The 16,941-nt window shown below is 42.2% G+C and overlaps 1 protein-coding gene across 1 annotated transcript; it reads right to left on the reverse strand.

Annotated features, from left to right (window-relative positions):
• Positions 1-782: 782 nt before the first annotated feature.
• LOC145003163 (clathrin heavy chain 1-like) lies at positions 783-16,483 on the reverse strand. The gene is made up of 11 exons (XM_078962297.1): positions 16,088-16,483; positions 2,795-2,911; positions 2,636-2,695; positions 2,307-2,393; positions 2,121-2,204; positions 1,899-2,033; positions 1,723-1,800; positions 1,517-1,629; positions 1,179-1,431; positions 955-1,091; positions 783-879 (listed from the first exon to the last, which is right to left on the reverse strand). The coding sequence occupies exons 1-11, from the start codon at positions 16,481-16,483 to the stop codon at positions 783-785; spliced, it is 1,557 nt and encodes a 518-aa protein (XP_078818423.1).
• Positions 16,484-16,941: the final 458 nt, after the last annotated feature.

Raw genomic sequence — 16,941 nt, forward strand, 5'->3', positions numbered from 1 at the left:
GCAAAAGCATTTCCAAGAGAAATGAGCCAATCAATGTCTTGAACAACATCCAAAGTTTTTGCAAGAAACTGCAAACAAAAAAAGAAATAAATAACAATTAATGACATGAAAAGTAAAATCGCTATCTATATGAATTATAACACATACATTGATTGTCATATCATCCTACGTTTCTTGATAATTAAGGTCTTTAGTGTCACTGACATCTTTCATTTTTGGAATCTAGAGCTTAACAAAACAATATATAAGTTAGAGTTAGGTCAAAGCATCATAACTAATCCAATTCCAAACACATTAAAAAATAAAAATAAATAAAGATTATTGCAATAGATGCAGGAATCTTGATTCTTGGCCTGCAAACTACATAAAATCAGAAATAAAGACAAAGTGGAGCTTTAATCTTACCTTGAAAACAAACCAAAAATCAAGAATATACCATTCAAACCCAAGCCCAACAAGAATAAGTGACATGAACTCCCAAAATTTTATTGGTTCCATATTCGTTATAAAGTAAGCCTAGAAATTTAAAAAATAATAAAAACTCCATATATTATATTGTCTCAAGTAAAATTGAAAATGTTTATTTAAATTACCTCTCCTGCAGCTCTCTTTGAGGCAGATCCATCTGAAGCTAGAGCTCTTTCAGCACATACATGAGCATGTGCAACATTCTCAACATATGTGAAATCATACATGTTTGTTCCATCCCCTATAATAAACTGGTAATCCAAAAATCAACCAAAGAATGTAAAAATTAAAATCAGTTTCAATTAAATAGAGACTCAATAAAAACTTATATAATCGTTGTGGACGTGGACGTCTTGGCTTCCTTCACTTACTAGGTGTTCTAGAAATTGAGTTAGTAAACGAAGTCGGTTCCTGTAGGATTTAAAACAAATTGATATGTTAATAATAGTATGAGGATAAATACAAGTAAGAGAAGAAAAAACATACCTTTTTTCACACTCATCCACAAGAGGCTCGACTGGAAGAAGAGATCGAACGGATAGGATTAAACCTTTGATGAAATCCTCGGGGCATTCATCGTCTAGGAGTTGTCCGACAACTAGGGGAGCATTCCCTGGGTTGACCTATAAAGATAACAGATAAGTCTTTAGATATACCTGAAATTTTGTTGGATGGAATTGAATGAGTGGTGATATTTTAATATTTTATACCTTCTGAACATAACCTTCGATATACCGAAGCATGTTGTTGGTATAAAGGTAGTGAGTGAGATCTGGAACAAAGCCAAAGCGATCACACACGTTGATTAATGGCCTTGCATCAGGAAGCTTGGCTTCCATTAGGAAATTCTTGGTCTTTTCAGCATCATAGAAATTTGATTCCCGTGTTACTCGTTCAACCTCCTTGATTTGCCCTACCTTTGCAGCTGCCTCGATGTACTTGAAGTGTATGTCAGGATCCTCACTGTGATAATGATTGGTGTTGGTAAAATTGGAAGTATGCAAGCACGAAAGACAAAATCCAAGTTATCTGAAGAGAAAGAGATTACCTTGAGCTCAAATACGACCCCAAGAAGAAGTAAAGGCCTTCATATGATTTAAATTGTTCGAAAATTTTAATGCATGATTCAACACCCAGCTGCTCACAATACTCCTTGGCAACCTACATTCCAAACAATAGTATCAGTACCAAATAGGTTCAACTCTGATGTTCAAATAATAACCATTAACATAGTAAAATCAGATCAATTGTTACCTGGACGATGATCTGAAGGTTTCCTCTTAAATTGACCAATAAAATGACACGTTTGATATCTGGCAACTCGCTGTAATGCTGCAAATAAATAAATAAATAAATCAAACAAGTGATAGAGGTTTTAAGGTAAAAAAAAATAAAAAAAAAAAACAAGTAAATTCTGGACATTAACCAACCTGAAGGGCCCGGACATAAAGACCTGCTTTCTCACAAAGTTGAGCAATTCGAGGGCGATCATAGTGACTGAACATCCCATTAGCTAATATGGCATCAGCAACATTAGGGAATGTTACAAGGTTGATTTCAAGGACCTGTGGAAAATAAGAAGAATGAATTTAAAGTTGGTTTAATGAAAAGGTGATTATAAATTGTGTGTGAGGATATATCATATATGTAACCTTGGTTTGGAGGTGAGCATGTTCGGGTAAATTGGGTTTAAGAACATCCAAGAGGAAAGCTGTTGCCTCTCGTATCAAGTTCCTCTGAGGATATGGAAGAAAAAGTTTAAAATTAGTTTAACTAAGAAGTAATTTATTTAAATATTTAAAACTGTTTATGAAATGTTATAAGGATTGTTAACATGCCTGAAGGAAAAGATCTGTAATGGTGTTGTAATCAACAGGACAACCTCCTTCCATTTGGGACATCATTAAAGCAAAATTTACAGCACCCTGCAAAAAACAATTATGTTAATGATCTAACTTCCATACACCTATATTTATGTCATCCAAATTGAGAATAGAGGATTTATAATAGTAAAACTTTTTCACTATTTTTTGTGCCACATCAGCGCCAACTCAACAGCCTAAAAACCTCAACATATTTCTATTATAGTAAATCTCTGAGCTTATTTATGGGTCCTACCAATTTCAGTTTATTAATTAAAAAAAAAACTCTTATGGATGTTTAATACCCGAGGATCTGATCGAAGAATTGTTTGCAGAAGGAAGAGATAATCAGGTGAATACCCAACCTGCGTGAATTAAAGACAATTTTATAAGGATCTAAAGCAAGATGAAGACTAAATGTAGAGAAATTAGTAAATTACTGCAGTTAAAGATATGCAACATACCTGCTTGGAGTAAATCAGAATTTTATCAAACTCCCTTCTTTCAGCAAAAGCTGCAACAACTTTGGGGGTGGCTCTAGCTTTTATGTAAATTTTTAATGCAAGATCATTGTCCACTGTCTACAATTCAAAAAAGATAACACAAATGTCAAAATTAGTAAAAACACAAAACCTTGTAAACTTCGAGCTGATGAAAGGCTTCTACCAATGGCTTTAATTAGAAGGAAGTTCAAGTAAACAATTGGATTTTCAAAGAAATTTGAGAGAATGCTGATTTATGTGTGTGTTGGAATCACCAAAAAAGATTCATGGAAAGCATTAAATCTAAGAAAGAATACGACCTGTGAGGTTCAAGAAAACCCCATCCGTTTACCTTCAATCACCAAAGACCACCACTTCTTCATTCTTCTTCCTTTGATCTGTCCAAACCCCAAAGGTCCTCCGATTTCTACCGATGACGGAGTCTAAGAAGCCAAGGAAGGCTCACCGGGAACCAATAATTTCCTCCTCCTCCTCATGAATAGATCGATCATCCTGATCTACCAGTCGTTACTTGCCCTACTCCATCGGACTAGTTGAGTCCCCTCCCTACATGTAATCTGCTGGCGACAAGGAAGAACAGCCAAGGAGACCGCCGGAGCACCTCCCCCCCCCCCAAGCTGTGGCAGACAAGAGAAGCATCGCTGCTTCTCCCTTCTCCTTTTGTCAAATCGATCCCGCACCAGAGGTGCTTCCCCTTTCTCGATTGATTTCCATCATTGAGCCACCATGGCTGCTTGCGTTCCCATCTTCCTTTCTCGATAGATGAACCACGACCACCGGACCAAAACTCCCACTACCTTCATCATTCTAATTCCCCTTTTTCGATTTATCTGTGGGGAATAAGAAACAAACGAGAATCAATATTTGGATTCTAATATTGAGACTTGAGAGTATAATACTTAATTAGGGCTTTTTCTGAAAATTTCAACATCGAGTGGGGAATAAGAAAACTATTGGCGAGTATTCTCAATAACAGCAGAGAGATGAAGAAGGTGAAATTACAGCAACGATGAAGTAGATGAATGGAAATCAGAAGACCTTTTTCTTGATTGAGATGATGAAGTCGAGAGATGGAGATGAAATCCTAACCTTCGATCTTTGATTGAGAAGTTGCACAACAGTGTGAGGAGAATGTAAGATTCGTGAAAATGCTTAGGGCAGGGAGGGTAGCGGGCTTTTCTAATTTTTTGGCTTTTCTTTTCCCGCTTGTAACTAAGGAACGTGCGTTCATTAAAATTATAAAGCGACACATATAGAGGGCGCGCATTTAAGGTACAGCGCCCTCCGTGTTTTTAATTTTTTTTTCTTTTAACACTATTTTAAAGGCACGCAATAATGCGTGACCTAAATCCTTAAATTTTTTGAAGAGATGACACTTTTTTAATGTCACTCTCGTATACGTAACATATATTAATGAGTGTCGTAATTTGCGCGTCGTAAAAGGCTATTTTTCTAGTAGTGGATATGATATGATTATGCGAATGCATGCTAGATTAGGGCTAGAGGATCTAGGAAGGATGCCTTATATGCCTACTATATATATGTATGAGAAATGCATGCTAGATTAGGGATAAGGATCTAGGAAGATGCATGATATGCCTTCTATATATGTTTTTGGGTTGCAAGATGTTACTGATTAGTTAGTTATTTGATATCTTGGATAAAGTATGATTGGATTCGGTTACTCAATGCCCGAATGTTGTTGCTTTGTGCTTCGGGAGTCCTAGTTATCTTTAGCTAACTAGTAAACGGATACGTTAAATTACATATTGCGAGGATGAAATAATTCCAGAAGGTTAGGTCTAGCCCTACTGCACAACTCTTGTCTGAGTCCAATCGTTGTGGGGAGGACCTTCATTCGAAGAATTATCTCGTCTTAGTAATATGTAGTGGTATTCGCGAGCTAGTAAGGTAAAGGTAGTAGGGGCTCCTTATGCAGATTATGGCAGAGAGTAGGTTGGAGAGTGACCCTAGGGTTAGCCTAGGACGAGATTGGAAAGGAGTGCAACAGTACTAGAAGGGACTTGGTGAAGTTGAAGCAATCCTTGAGGAAAGTACGGATAGATATGGAAGGTAGTATCAGCCCATACTACTGAAAGCAGAGGATCCATGGTCGAATCGAGGAGGGCCGAGCTGGAATCAGTAAACTTGTAGAAGTGTATAAAACCTCCCGAGGTTTATGTAAGATTCTGAAAGTTATGTTTTATGTTTCAAAATGGTGATGATCACGCGACACAGAGGAGGAGGTTTAGGGTCAGGATCTGGTTCAAGATCATGTTCGGGAGCAGGTACCGAGCCAGTTGCTGAGGGACTACATGAGTTCATTGCTTCTGAGATCACGAGAGGTATCCATGAGTCGACCCCGGTGATTTTTGGCTCAATCAAGGAAGGGATCGTTGAGTTGATGGATGATCGCCTCAGGGAATTCAGGAGCGATATGGCACTCAGCCAGTCAAGATCATGCACACTGTCCTTCAAAGACTTCAGGAGGAGTGTTGCGTTGGACTTCCATGGGGATAAGGACCCCATCACATCCAGGAGATGGATTGCAGACATTGAGTCTACATAGTTGACGAGCTTCTGTCCTGAGGATTCGAAGGTGCGATATGCCACAAGTTGTTTGATAGATAGGGCCAGGGATTGGTGGGAGTCGGTTGGTGACTCGTTAGGGGCCTCGACGATTAAGGCTATGACTTGGTCGGACTTTTTGACCAAGTTCAGGTATGAGTTTGCGCCATCTGTAGAGCTTAAGTAGGTAGCCAGGGAGTTTCTGGATATGAGGCAGACTACAGATTCAGTGGTGGAGATTACTGCGAAGTTCCGAGAGAGGACATTGTTGGTGCCCCAGTATGTGGGAGATGAGGATATGCGGAGGACCCGCTATCACGACATGTTGAGAGCATATATCCGGGAGCATGTCAGCTTCTCAGAATCCCCAACCCTGGATTCCATGATTGCTAGGGCGAGGGAGAGAGAGATAGACTTGGAGCACATTAGGAAGAGGAAGGCAGAGGAGGCACATGTTACTGGGGCTTCGGGGAAGAAGCAAAAGGGATCCGACTCTAGGTCGAAGGGCCAACAAGGGGGGGGGGGTGCTGCGGAAAGTGCAGCAAGACTCGTGAGGGGGTTTGTAGGATGGGATCATCGGGCTGTTACAAGTGCGGTAAGATGGGGCACTTCAGTAGGGATTGTACCGCCCCTGCACCCTCTTTCCAGACATCAGAGGTTATATGTTTCCACTGCAACCAGCGAGGCCATAAAAAGCCAATTGCCCTCAGTTAACAGCAGCAGCTCCAGTGAAGGCACTAGCTCTAGCGACCTTGCGGATTACTGATGGCCGGCAGGGCAAGATAGAGGCTCCAGTAGTGAGGAGCCAAGCCTTCCAGCTGATTACCGAGGAGGCACACGTCGCGCCCGATATGGTGACTGGTACGATTTCTTCTCCCTAACTTTTCTAGTATGTTGTTTACAATATTGATATGTTATGTTGTATGTTGTTTAGGATCGTTCCATGTGAACGGTATCTCAGTTCAGGTATTGTTCGATTTGGGTGCTACTCGATCATTTGTCTCTCTTACGCTTAGCAAAAGGTTCTCTGAGTCTTCAGGCATGTTGGATTGCCCTCTGGAGGTCGAGATTGTGAATGATCAATCAGTGCGAGCATCAGTTGTTTTCAGAGACTATGTTTAGAGGATATTCGAAGAGTGCTACCTGGTAGACTTGGTTCCTATTCCGCTGCGTGGGAACAAGGTGATTATAGGTATGGATTGGTTGATCCCTAACGGGACAGTGATCGACTGCGTGCAGCATTTGGTTCGGATCAGGACCCCAAGTGGGGGAGAGCTGGTGATTCAGGGCGAGAGGCCACAATGCGAACCAGCACGATGTTCAGCAGTGAAGGCTAGGCGCTATCTTCAGCAAGGTTGCGCTGGGTATGTCACCTATGTTATGGATACCTGGGAGGCGGATAAGACGATGGTGAGCGATGTTCCCGTGGTGCGACATTATGCTGATGTATTCCCAGAGGATCTGCCTAGGATACCTACAAAGTGACAGGTGGAGTTCAGGATCGACCTACTCCCTGGTGCTGCTCCGATAGCCAAGGCACCATATCGGTTGACTCATCCCAAGATGCAGGAGTTGTCTACACAGCTGTAGGAACTGTTAGACAAGGTATTTATCAGGTTGAGTAGTTCGCCTTGGGGATCCCCGATCCTATTTGTCAAGAAGAAATATGGGTCGCATCGCATGTGCATAGATTATCGAGAACTAAACTAGGTAACAGTGAAGAACCGTTACCCACTTCCGAAGATAGATGATTTGTTCGACCATCTTTCAGGAGCATCTTGGTTTTCCAAGATAGACTTGCGGTCAGGATACCACCAGATGAGGTCAGAGAGGAGGATGTATAGAAGACTGCTTTTCAGACTCGGTATGGCCACTACAAGTCTGTGGTGATGCCGTTCGGGAGCACCAATGCTCCTGCTGCATTCATGGACCTCATGAAGCGCGTGTGCAGACCAATGCTAGATCGGTCTGTGATAGTTTTCATTGATGACATCTTGGTTTACTCCAAGATGTAGGAGAAGCATGAGGAGCACTTGCGAGAGGTGTTAGATACCCCGAGGAGGGAGAGCTTGTATGCCATGTTCTCCAAGTGCGAGTTCTGGTTGCACAAGGTGCAGTTTCTTGGACACCTTGTCAACCAGAATGGGATATTGGTTAACCTGGCCAAAATGGAGGCCGTGATGAGATGGGAGGTTCCGAAGTCTCCATCTGAGATTCAGAGTTTCCTCAGACTGGCAGGCTATTATCAAATATTCATTCAAGACTTCTCCAAAATATTCGCACCCTTGACGCGGCTGACGAAGAAAGTCGTTGTCTTTCACTGGGGGCCAGAGCAGCAAGCAGTATTTGAGACGTTGAGACAGAGACTGTGCGAGGCGCCGATTCTCGCCCTGCCCAAGGGCGTGGTGGATTTTGTGGTATATTGTGATGTGTCCATCTTAGTTTTGGGCATGGTATTGATGCAGAGAGGGCACGTTATCGCTTACACTTCAAGGCAACTGAAGCCTCATGAAACTAACTACCCAACACATGATTTGGAGTTGGGGGCGGTCATCTTTGCCCTCAAGATTTGGCGACACTACCTCTATGGGGTCCGTTGTACCATTTACACAGACCAAAAGAGTTTGAGGTATCTCATGGATCAGCCGAATCTAAACATGAGGCAGCATCGGTGGTTAGATGTGGTGAAGGATTACGATTGCGAGATCCTTTACCACCCAGGGAAGGCCAATGTCGTGGCCGATGTGCTTAGCCGCAAGGTAGCGCTGATCAGAGACGTCTACATGAGGATGACAGTGGTGACTCCTTTTGGAGCAGATGCGAGAGGCCCAGCAGGAGGCTATGAAGGAGGAACATCGGAAGAGCGAGCGTATTGTGGTACATATTTCCTCCTTCGATGATGATAGCCGTGGGTTATTGACGCTACACCGCGGGTTGTGGGTTCCCTATCATGGGGGTGTGCGCCAGGTTCTGATGGAGGAGGTGCACAAATCCCGATTCTCGATTCATCCTGGGGTGATGAAGATGTACAGGGATCTTCAACCAGATTAATGGTGTCCCTGCATGAAGCGGGACGTCTCCTGGTATGTAGAGCGATGCTTGACCTGTAGAAAGGTCAAGGCTAAGCACTAGAGGCCCCACGGCAAGATGTAGCCGCTAGACATTCCCATTTGGAAATGGGAAGATATTACTATGGACTTCATCACCAAACTTCCTTATACTGGACGGGGAGTGGATTCGATTTGGGTTATCGTGGATCGGTTGACCAAGAGTGACCATTTCATACTGATCCAGGAGAGCATTTCGGCCTAGAAGCTGGTCGATATCTACATTCGAGAGGTAGTAGCTCGGCACGGAGTGCCAGTTTCGGTGATTTCGGACTGAGACGTGCGGTTTACTTCCAAGTTCTGGAAGAAGTTTCACTACGAGTTGGGTACTCATCTGCATTTCAGCACAGCGTTCCACCCGCAGACGGATAGTTAGAGTGAGCGGACCATCCAGACTTTAGAGGATACGATGCGGGCCTGCGTTCTAGACTTTGGTGGTAGTTGGGACACCTACCTTCCATTAGCTAAGTTCTCCTATAACAACAGCTACCACACGAGTATCGACCGCCCTCCCTTCGAGATGTTGTACGGAATGAAGTGTAGGACCCTGATATGTTGGGGTGAAGTCAGACAGAGGCTCATGGGGAGCACCGAAGTGGTGCTCAAGACAACAGAGAGAATTCAACAGGTTAGGAGCAGGCTTCAGACTGCTCAGAGTCGGCAGAAAAGTTACGCCGACAAGCGCCGATCAGACCTGTAGTTCCAGGTCGGGGATATGGTCCTCCTGAAGGTATCTCCTTGGAAAGGCGTCATCTGATTCAGGAAGCGGGGCAAGTTGGGCCCCATATACATTGGAACGTTCCAAGTTGTAGCCCAAGTGGGAAAGGTGGCATATAGGCTGGACCTGTCATCCAAACTTAGTCAGATTCACAATATATTACACATCTCCCAGTTACGTAAGTGTCTGGTGGATGACACGGCAGTTGTACCCTTGGAGGATATTCAGGTGGATGACAGCCTGAATTACATCGAGCGGCTAGTAGCGATCCTTGATAGGAAGTCGAAGGATCTGAGGAACAAGAGAGTGGAGTTGGTAAAGGTGCAATGACAGCATCGCAAGGGAACGGAATGGACTTGGGAGCTAGAGGATGAGATGAGGGAGCACTACCATGTGACATCCCTATTTTTCTCGGCCAAAAAAGACCGATTTAATTTATGCTTTTTAAAATAAAATCAGAGAAATCTTTTTAAAAGATGTTGCGGAATTGGTCCCCAAACAAAATATGATAAAAGTTTATCAAAACCTTCTTTAAGAAATGTATAATTTCGTTTCATATCAAAACCTCGGGATGTCATGTTCCGATACAGATCAAAAACATAAACAAGACATTATAAGCCTTTCAACAGTTACTTACACCTACTGGCCTATAATCCAAAAATCTCTCATCGTCCTCCAACTATGCTTGGGGTCCACTACCTGTAATCATAAAACTGAGTGCGTCAGACTTGGGAGCCTGGTGAGCATATAGGGTTTTCAACCCACAATAATAACATACTTATTAAGTTCACCAATCAACAATAACCCTGATTACCCATTCCCGTTATCCTCACTTTACGTCCCTAAACACCTCTCACGAGGGATCTAGCCTATGGAATATCATCGAGATGGACACTACTACTAAGGGGTTTCCTCAGCCATACATGTCCTTAAGGCAACCATGAGGAGGATGAAGTACGCCAACGAACATTTAATTCATCAACACCTACAAGTTGCGAACCTGCTAGTGTTCCACTCGACTATCTAGAAAGTCCGTGGTCGTCATCTATACTTCGCTAGATGACTACAACAACAACAACAACAACAACAACATTGAGGCCTCTCACCATTTTAACACACATCAACTATTTCATCTACCCATGTTCTACCCAACATATTTTGTAGATCAAAAGCATATACAGTTTAAAACTTGTATAAAACATCAATTCAACAGTTACCTCAAATAAACAATTAGCATATTTACACATAACATGTATTTCGGGGTAAATACTTCATATCTATGTGTAAATTGAAAGTAACTACACACTCACATATTTTGGTGAAAATCGGGCAACAATTCGTTTCCTAAAACAATCGTTTCTAATAAAACCGGGAGTTTTATTGAGAAATCGGGCTCTGCGAAAGGTCGGGCTTCGAAACCAAAAAGATAAATTTTTCGGGCTTCTCGGGCACTTCGTGGAGTATTCCGGGCTTTACAATCGATACTGGGGCTTTGTGGGATGTTAAGATGAAGAAAATATGGGTTTAGGGGTTAAAATTGACAAATTTTGAAAGTTACCCAGGAGGTCTCGCACCCTCCTATTTATAGGGGCGAGGCTTCTGATCGGAGGGTCAGAAAGAAGACACGCGTCGCAGATCCAGGGTTCGCAGGGGGTGGCTCGCACGAGGACTGCACGTGCGAAGGGCTCACTGGAGGCTCCTGATTGGACCGCGGTCTGTTGGGCACATGCAAGGTTCGGAGCTAGGGTGCGAGGCTCGGAGCTAGGCGGTGCGAGGCTCGAACGGAGAGCTGGCAGCTTCGGATTGGGCCTCCTTCTCGGTCGAATCAGAAGATGACACGGGGGCGACACGAGGCTCTCGCATACCAGTGACTCAGCAGTTTGGACACGCGGCTCGCATGACTCACCAAAATTTCGGACACGTGGCACCTGCGAGGCGAGGACACGTGGCAAGAGCATGACTATGCGAAATTTCTCGATTTTTGTGCAAAAACTTCTAAAATCCATAACTTTCGCATAGGAACTCCGTTTTTAACGTTCTTTATATGCAAGCGTAGCTAAAATTACGCTCTACAACTTCTGTTTAGACTTCATCGGCTAATTTTGACTTTAAATTTTATATTATTATTTTTAACATACCGGGACAGGAAATCCTTTAAAAATTCATAACTTCTTCATACGACGTCCGTTTTCTTCAGACTTTTTACCGTTGTGCTCCTAATGACGAGACCTTCAATTCTCTTTTAAGTTGTGTCAGCTAAAAATCATTCGATCTAAAATTCGAGTTTTTAGCTGTCTACTGCTACGCTGAAACTTCGAAAAATCCTAACTTCCTCATACGAAGTCAGATTTGGGCGTTCTTTTTATCTAACTTCTCGGTTTAACGAATACTACGAATTTCGTTTACATTACTAAGGCTAAAAAGTAGTTTATCGAAAACTCACTTTTTACGACATTCAGCACCGTGCCGGTTTTGTCGCGCAACTTCGACAGGTCATAACTTCTTCATTATAACTCGGATTTTGGTATTCTTTATATCCCCAAAATCCTTGTTTCAAGCACTACAAGTTTATGTGAAGATATCGGGCTTATCTCACAGTTTAATTTTGATGCTTATTTTTATTCTTAATTAAATAAACCCTAATAATTAAGCATAAAACACATAATTCACATAATATTCACATGATTCCTTTTCATTTCTTCAAAATGAGTTACAAAGGTTAACCCAGACTATCAACTCAATATAAATGCCTAGGCTAGAAACACGAGTGTTACAATTCTCTCCCCCTTAGGATGATTCCGTCCCCGGAATCACATATCACCAAACAACTGCGGGTAGCGACTCATCATGTGTCACAACTTCATAGTCTTACGGTCAACGATTGCCTCAGGTTCTTTGATCAACCTCTTGTTTTCATCCAACCTTAACTCAGAAATCGGAATTATGTCGGGCACATCTCCCGTGAACTTTATCAAGTAACATACATGAAAGGTATTATGAATACCCTCTAGTTCTTCCGGTAACTCTAGCTTGTAAGCTTGATTCTCGATCTTCTGAAGAACTTTGAACGGTCCAATAAACCTTGGACTCAACTTTCCTCGTTTCCCAAATCTTATAAGTCCCTTCCACGGTGAGACTTTAAGTAAAACTGAATCTCCAACTTCAAAGGTTATCGGTTGTCTTTTCTTGTCAGCATAACTCTTTTGTCGATCTTGAGCAGCTAACATCCTTTCCCTTATCACTTTCAACTTTTCGGCAGTCTAATGGACTATTTCAAGTCCCATAAACTGCTTTTCCCCAGCTTCCAGCCAACATGATGGCGTTCGACACTTTTCCCCATACAAAGCGTGATAAGGTGCCATCTTAATGCTTGAGTGGAAACTATTATTATAGGAGAATTCTACTAGAGGTAAGTGTTCATCCCAGTTACCTTGGAATTCTAGGGTACATGCTCTCAGCATATCCTCCAATGTTTGAATCGTTCGTTCGCTCTGACCATCGGTTTGCGGATGGTATGTTGTACTCAAACATAACTTAGTACCCAATTCCTCTTGTATACTTTTCCAAACCCTTGAGGTAAAACGGCTATCACGATCAAATACAATCATTAGCGGAACACCGTGAAGCCTCACAATTTCCTTCACGTAAGAATTCGCAAGTTTATCCATAGACCATTTCTCTTTGGCTGCTATGAAATGTGCACTCTTAGTGAAGCGATCAACGACCACCCAAATCATGTCGTGACCGCTCCTTGTTCTGGGCAGTTTAGTCACAAAATCCATGGTGACGTCTTCCCATTTACCCATGGGTACGGGTAAAGGTTCTAAACTCCCATACGGTTTCTGATGTTGTGCCTTAACCCTAGCACAAGTTACACACTCAGCCACATACTTAGCAACATCGAGCTTCATCGTCGGCCACCAATAATAGGGTTTTAAATCCCTATACATTTTTGTAATGCCGGGATGAATCGAGTACATGTTCTTGTGAGCTTCTTCAATCAGAAGATCTCTTACACCGCCCGTCTTAGGTACGCAAATTCTATCTTTAAATACCTTCAACCCTTGGTTGTTTGTACCGAACACTAACGTTTTGCCCAAACGTTCTTCCTTTCGGTCACTTTTCTCTAAAGCTTCCTCTTGAGCTTTCTTTATACTTTCCACAATTGTCGAGACAACTTTAATTCTCAACGCTCTTGGCCTTTTCTTTTCAACGTTTACCTTCCGACTGAGAGCATTAGCAACCACATATGCTTTACCAGGGTGGTAAAGTATTTCACAGTCGTAGTCCTTGAGTAACTCTAGCCAGCGTCGTTGCCTCATGTTCAATTCCTTCTGATTAAAGAGATATTGGAGACTCTTATGATCAGTGAAAAGTTTACACTTTGTGCCATAAAGATAATGCCTCCATATCTTCACGGAAAATACTACCGCTGCCAACTCCAGATCATGAGTGGGGTAGTTCTTTTCATGTTCCTTTAATTGCCTCGATGCATACGCGATCACTTTATCCCTTTGGGTCAGAACACAACCTAACCCAACTCCAGATGCATCGCTATAAACTGCAAAGTCATCAACTCCTTCAGGCAATGAAAGAATCGGTGCTTCACACAATCTCTTCTTCAACTTCTCAAAGGCTTCCTTATGCTTCTCATTCCAAGCATAAGTAGCTCCTTAGTGGGTCAAAGTTGTTAATGGAGTAGCAATCGAAGAAAATCCTTGGATAAACCTTCGGTAATATCCAGCTAATCCTAAAAGCTTCGAATCTCCGTAGGACTTTTTGGTTGTTCCCACTTCATTACAGCTTCAATCTTTGCTGGGTCAACCATTATTCCTTCTTGGTTAACCACATGACCTAAAAATTGGACTTCTTGAATCCAAAATTCAGACTTGGAGAACTTTGCATACAACTTCTCCTTTTTCAGGACTTCTAGCACTTCACGCAGATGCTTTTCATGCTCTTGCTTGCTTTTCGAATAAATCAAGATATCGTCTATGAACACTATCACGGATTTATCAAGGAATGGTTTACAAACCCTATTCATCAAATCCATGAAAGCTGCTGGGGCATTGGTTAGTCCGAACGACATAACCAAAAATTCATAGTGTCCATATCTCGTTCTAAACGCAGTCTTTTCGATATCCTGCTCTCTCACCTTTAGTTGATGGTATCCTGACCTAAGATCGATCTTCGAGAAATAGCTCGAACCCTGCAACTGGTCGAACAAGTCATCGATCCTTGGCAACGGGTACTTATTCTTTATCGTCACTTTGTTCAACTCTCTGTAATTCTGTCTTTCTTCTTTACAAATAACACAGGGGCTCCCCATGGTGATGAACTAGGTCGAATGAAACCTTTGTCCAATAGCTCCTGGAGTTGTGTCATAAGTTCTTTCATTTCGGTTGGTGCTAATCGATAAGGCGCTTTTGCTATCGGCGTCATTCCTGGTAACAAGTCGATATGAAATTCTACTTGTCGATCAGGGGGCAATCCGGGAAGATCTTCGGGAAAGACTTCCGGATACTCACACACCACCGAAATATTTTGTACCTCCTTCTTTTCCATCTTAGCATCGATCACAAACGCTAGATATGATGTACATCCCTTGGCTAAACACTTTCTGGCTTTCATTAGGTAAATGATTCCAGAATTTACTCTGCGTTTGTCTCCATACACCATAAACGACTCTTTCCCTGGCGGGTTTACTTTTACTATCTTCTTTCTACACAATATTTCTGCATTGTTGGCGCTAAGCCAATCCATTCCTAAAACTATGTCGAATCCATTTAACTCGATAGGCAATAATTCCTCTTGGAACTTATTCCCATCCAAGTCAATAAGGATGTTTTTCATACGATGGCTAATAGGTACAAACTTGTCACTAGCAATTTCGACTATTATAGCATTAACTAGCATATCTACAGGCAAAGCTAGCATTCTACCAAATTCATGCGATATAAAGGAGTAGTTGGCTCCATAATCAAACAAAATTTGGGCAAGCAATTAATTAACGAGAAAGGTACCTGTAGCAACATCGGCTTCTTCTTTCGCAGCTTCGAGTGTCACCTGAAAGGCTCTCGCCTTCGGCTTTGGTGGTAGATTGGGTTTTGCTGCGTCCTTCTTCTTCGGGCAGTCCCTCAAAATATGCCCTTCTTCATTACACCTAAAACATACGTTCTTATTGAAGGTGCATTCATTGGCATAATGCTCTGGCTTTCCACATCTGTAACAAGTGACTTCCACTCTACACTTCCCAGCATGTTTGTTCTTACACTTGTCACACCACTTGGCTTCGCTTCCTCCTCCAAACTTTCTCGAACCAGTCTTCGAGAACTTGTTCTTTTTATTGGAACCTGAAGTTCCTTCAAACTTTCTCTTTTCGCCAACTTCAACCTTGTTGGCGGCTCTCCGTTTTATCATATCTTCAACAGACTTGGCAGCCCAGATAGCTACCTCCAAAGTAAGTGCCTGATGTACTGGCACCGCATACTCCCATGGGAGTCCCTTTGCGTACCTGTCTATCTTTGCCAACTCATCTGGGACAATACGCAAAGCAAACTCCATTTTGTCTGTGAAGTTATTCGTGTATTCGTCAATGGTCATACTCCCCTTCTGCAACGTTAGAAATTGGTTTTCTAACTCAAGTACATTTTGGGCTGAGCAGTACTTGCGCTTGAAGTGCACTAAGAACTCTGCCCATGTTAATTGCAGTGGCGTATTAGGGCTTAGGGTTTTCCCCAAAGTGCTCCACCAACGAGCAGCACTACCCCTGAACTGACGTACTGCAAAGGTAGTTTGTAACTTTCCTTGGCAATCACAAGTCATGAAAGCCAACTCCATTTCCGAGATCTAGTCCATTACTCCGACAAGATCTTCTTTTCCATTGAAGGTCAATGGCTTGCAAGTCATAAAGTCCTTATACTTGCACCCATTTCTCTCCACTCTACCCTCCTGGTTATTTCTCCCAACCATAAGCGGTTCACTATGACTAATCGATCTGCTATTGTTCCCTTCTTCAGATCGATCGTCATTTAGTTCACGTTGTTCAACAAGAACTGAAGGTTCATCCCTGTCATTCAGCAACATTTGCCTCAATTCCTCCCTCTGTTCAGCCAACATGGTCTGAATCATAGTTCGTACTCTAGCCATGGTGATGGGTTCGGGTGTAGCTCCTATTATAGGCACCTGTTCCACCACTTGAGGTTGAGGTTTTTGGTTTCTGTTTGCATTTCCAGCTCCACTTCGAGTTTTTGCCATTACAATCTATATACCGAATAAGGTGAATGTAGGTCTTTATTCTTGTTAGACATGTCAATTCCCTTATCACTTCGAAACATTTACATGTTAGTTCTATTCTCGTAATCATACGCTTAGAATCCTACACATATAAAGTTTCAAGATCCGGTCGGCAACAGACCATAGATCCGAACAAATAATGGCACACATGGAAAACACATAACATTTAGCACATAAGGGAAAATAAACTAGTGCTCGTGTCAAAAATATGGTAGACACTCATCTCACAATCATCACTTAGCATTCTAAGTTCAAGTCTAGAAACTTTACAATTTCTTAGTTCGCTTAAACTAATGCTCTGATACCAACTGTGACATTCCCATTTTTCTCGGCCAGAAAAGACCGATTTAATTTATGCTTTTTAAAATAAAATCAGAAAAATATTTTTAAAAGATGTTGCGGAATTGGTCCCCAAACAA

The sequence above is a fragment of the Lactuca saligna genome, chromosome 6, assembly GCF_052625555.1.
Source record: "Lactuca saligna cultivar CGN05327 chromosome 6, ASM5262555v1, whole genome shotgun sequence".
In the NCBI taxonomy this organism is placed as follows: Eukaryota; Viridiplantae; Streptophyta; class Magnoliopsida; order Asterales; family Asteraceae; genus Lactuca; species Lactuca saligna.

What these genes read in the sequence shown, in the direction of transcription:
- LOC145003163 (XM_078962297.1), bottom strand. Translation starts at nt 16,483, where the DNA reads ATGGCAAAAACTCGAAGTGGAGCTGGAAATGCAAACAGAAACCAAAAA. An exon ending in TTTATGTCCGGGCCCTTCAG is followed by an intron (nt 1,801 to 1,898) that starts GTTGGTTAATGT and finishes ATTTATTTGCAG; the next exon opens with CATTACAGCGAGTTGCCAGA. An exon ending in ACCTTCAGATCATCGTCCAG is followed by an intron (nt 1,630 to 1,722) that starts GTAACAATTGAT and finishes TTTGGAATGTAG; the next exon opens with GTTGCCAAGGAGTATTGTGA.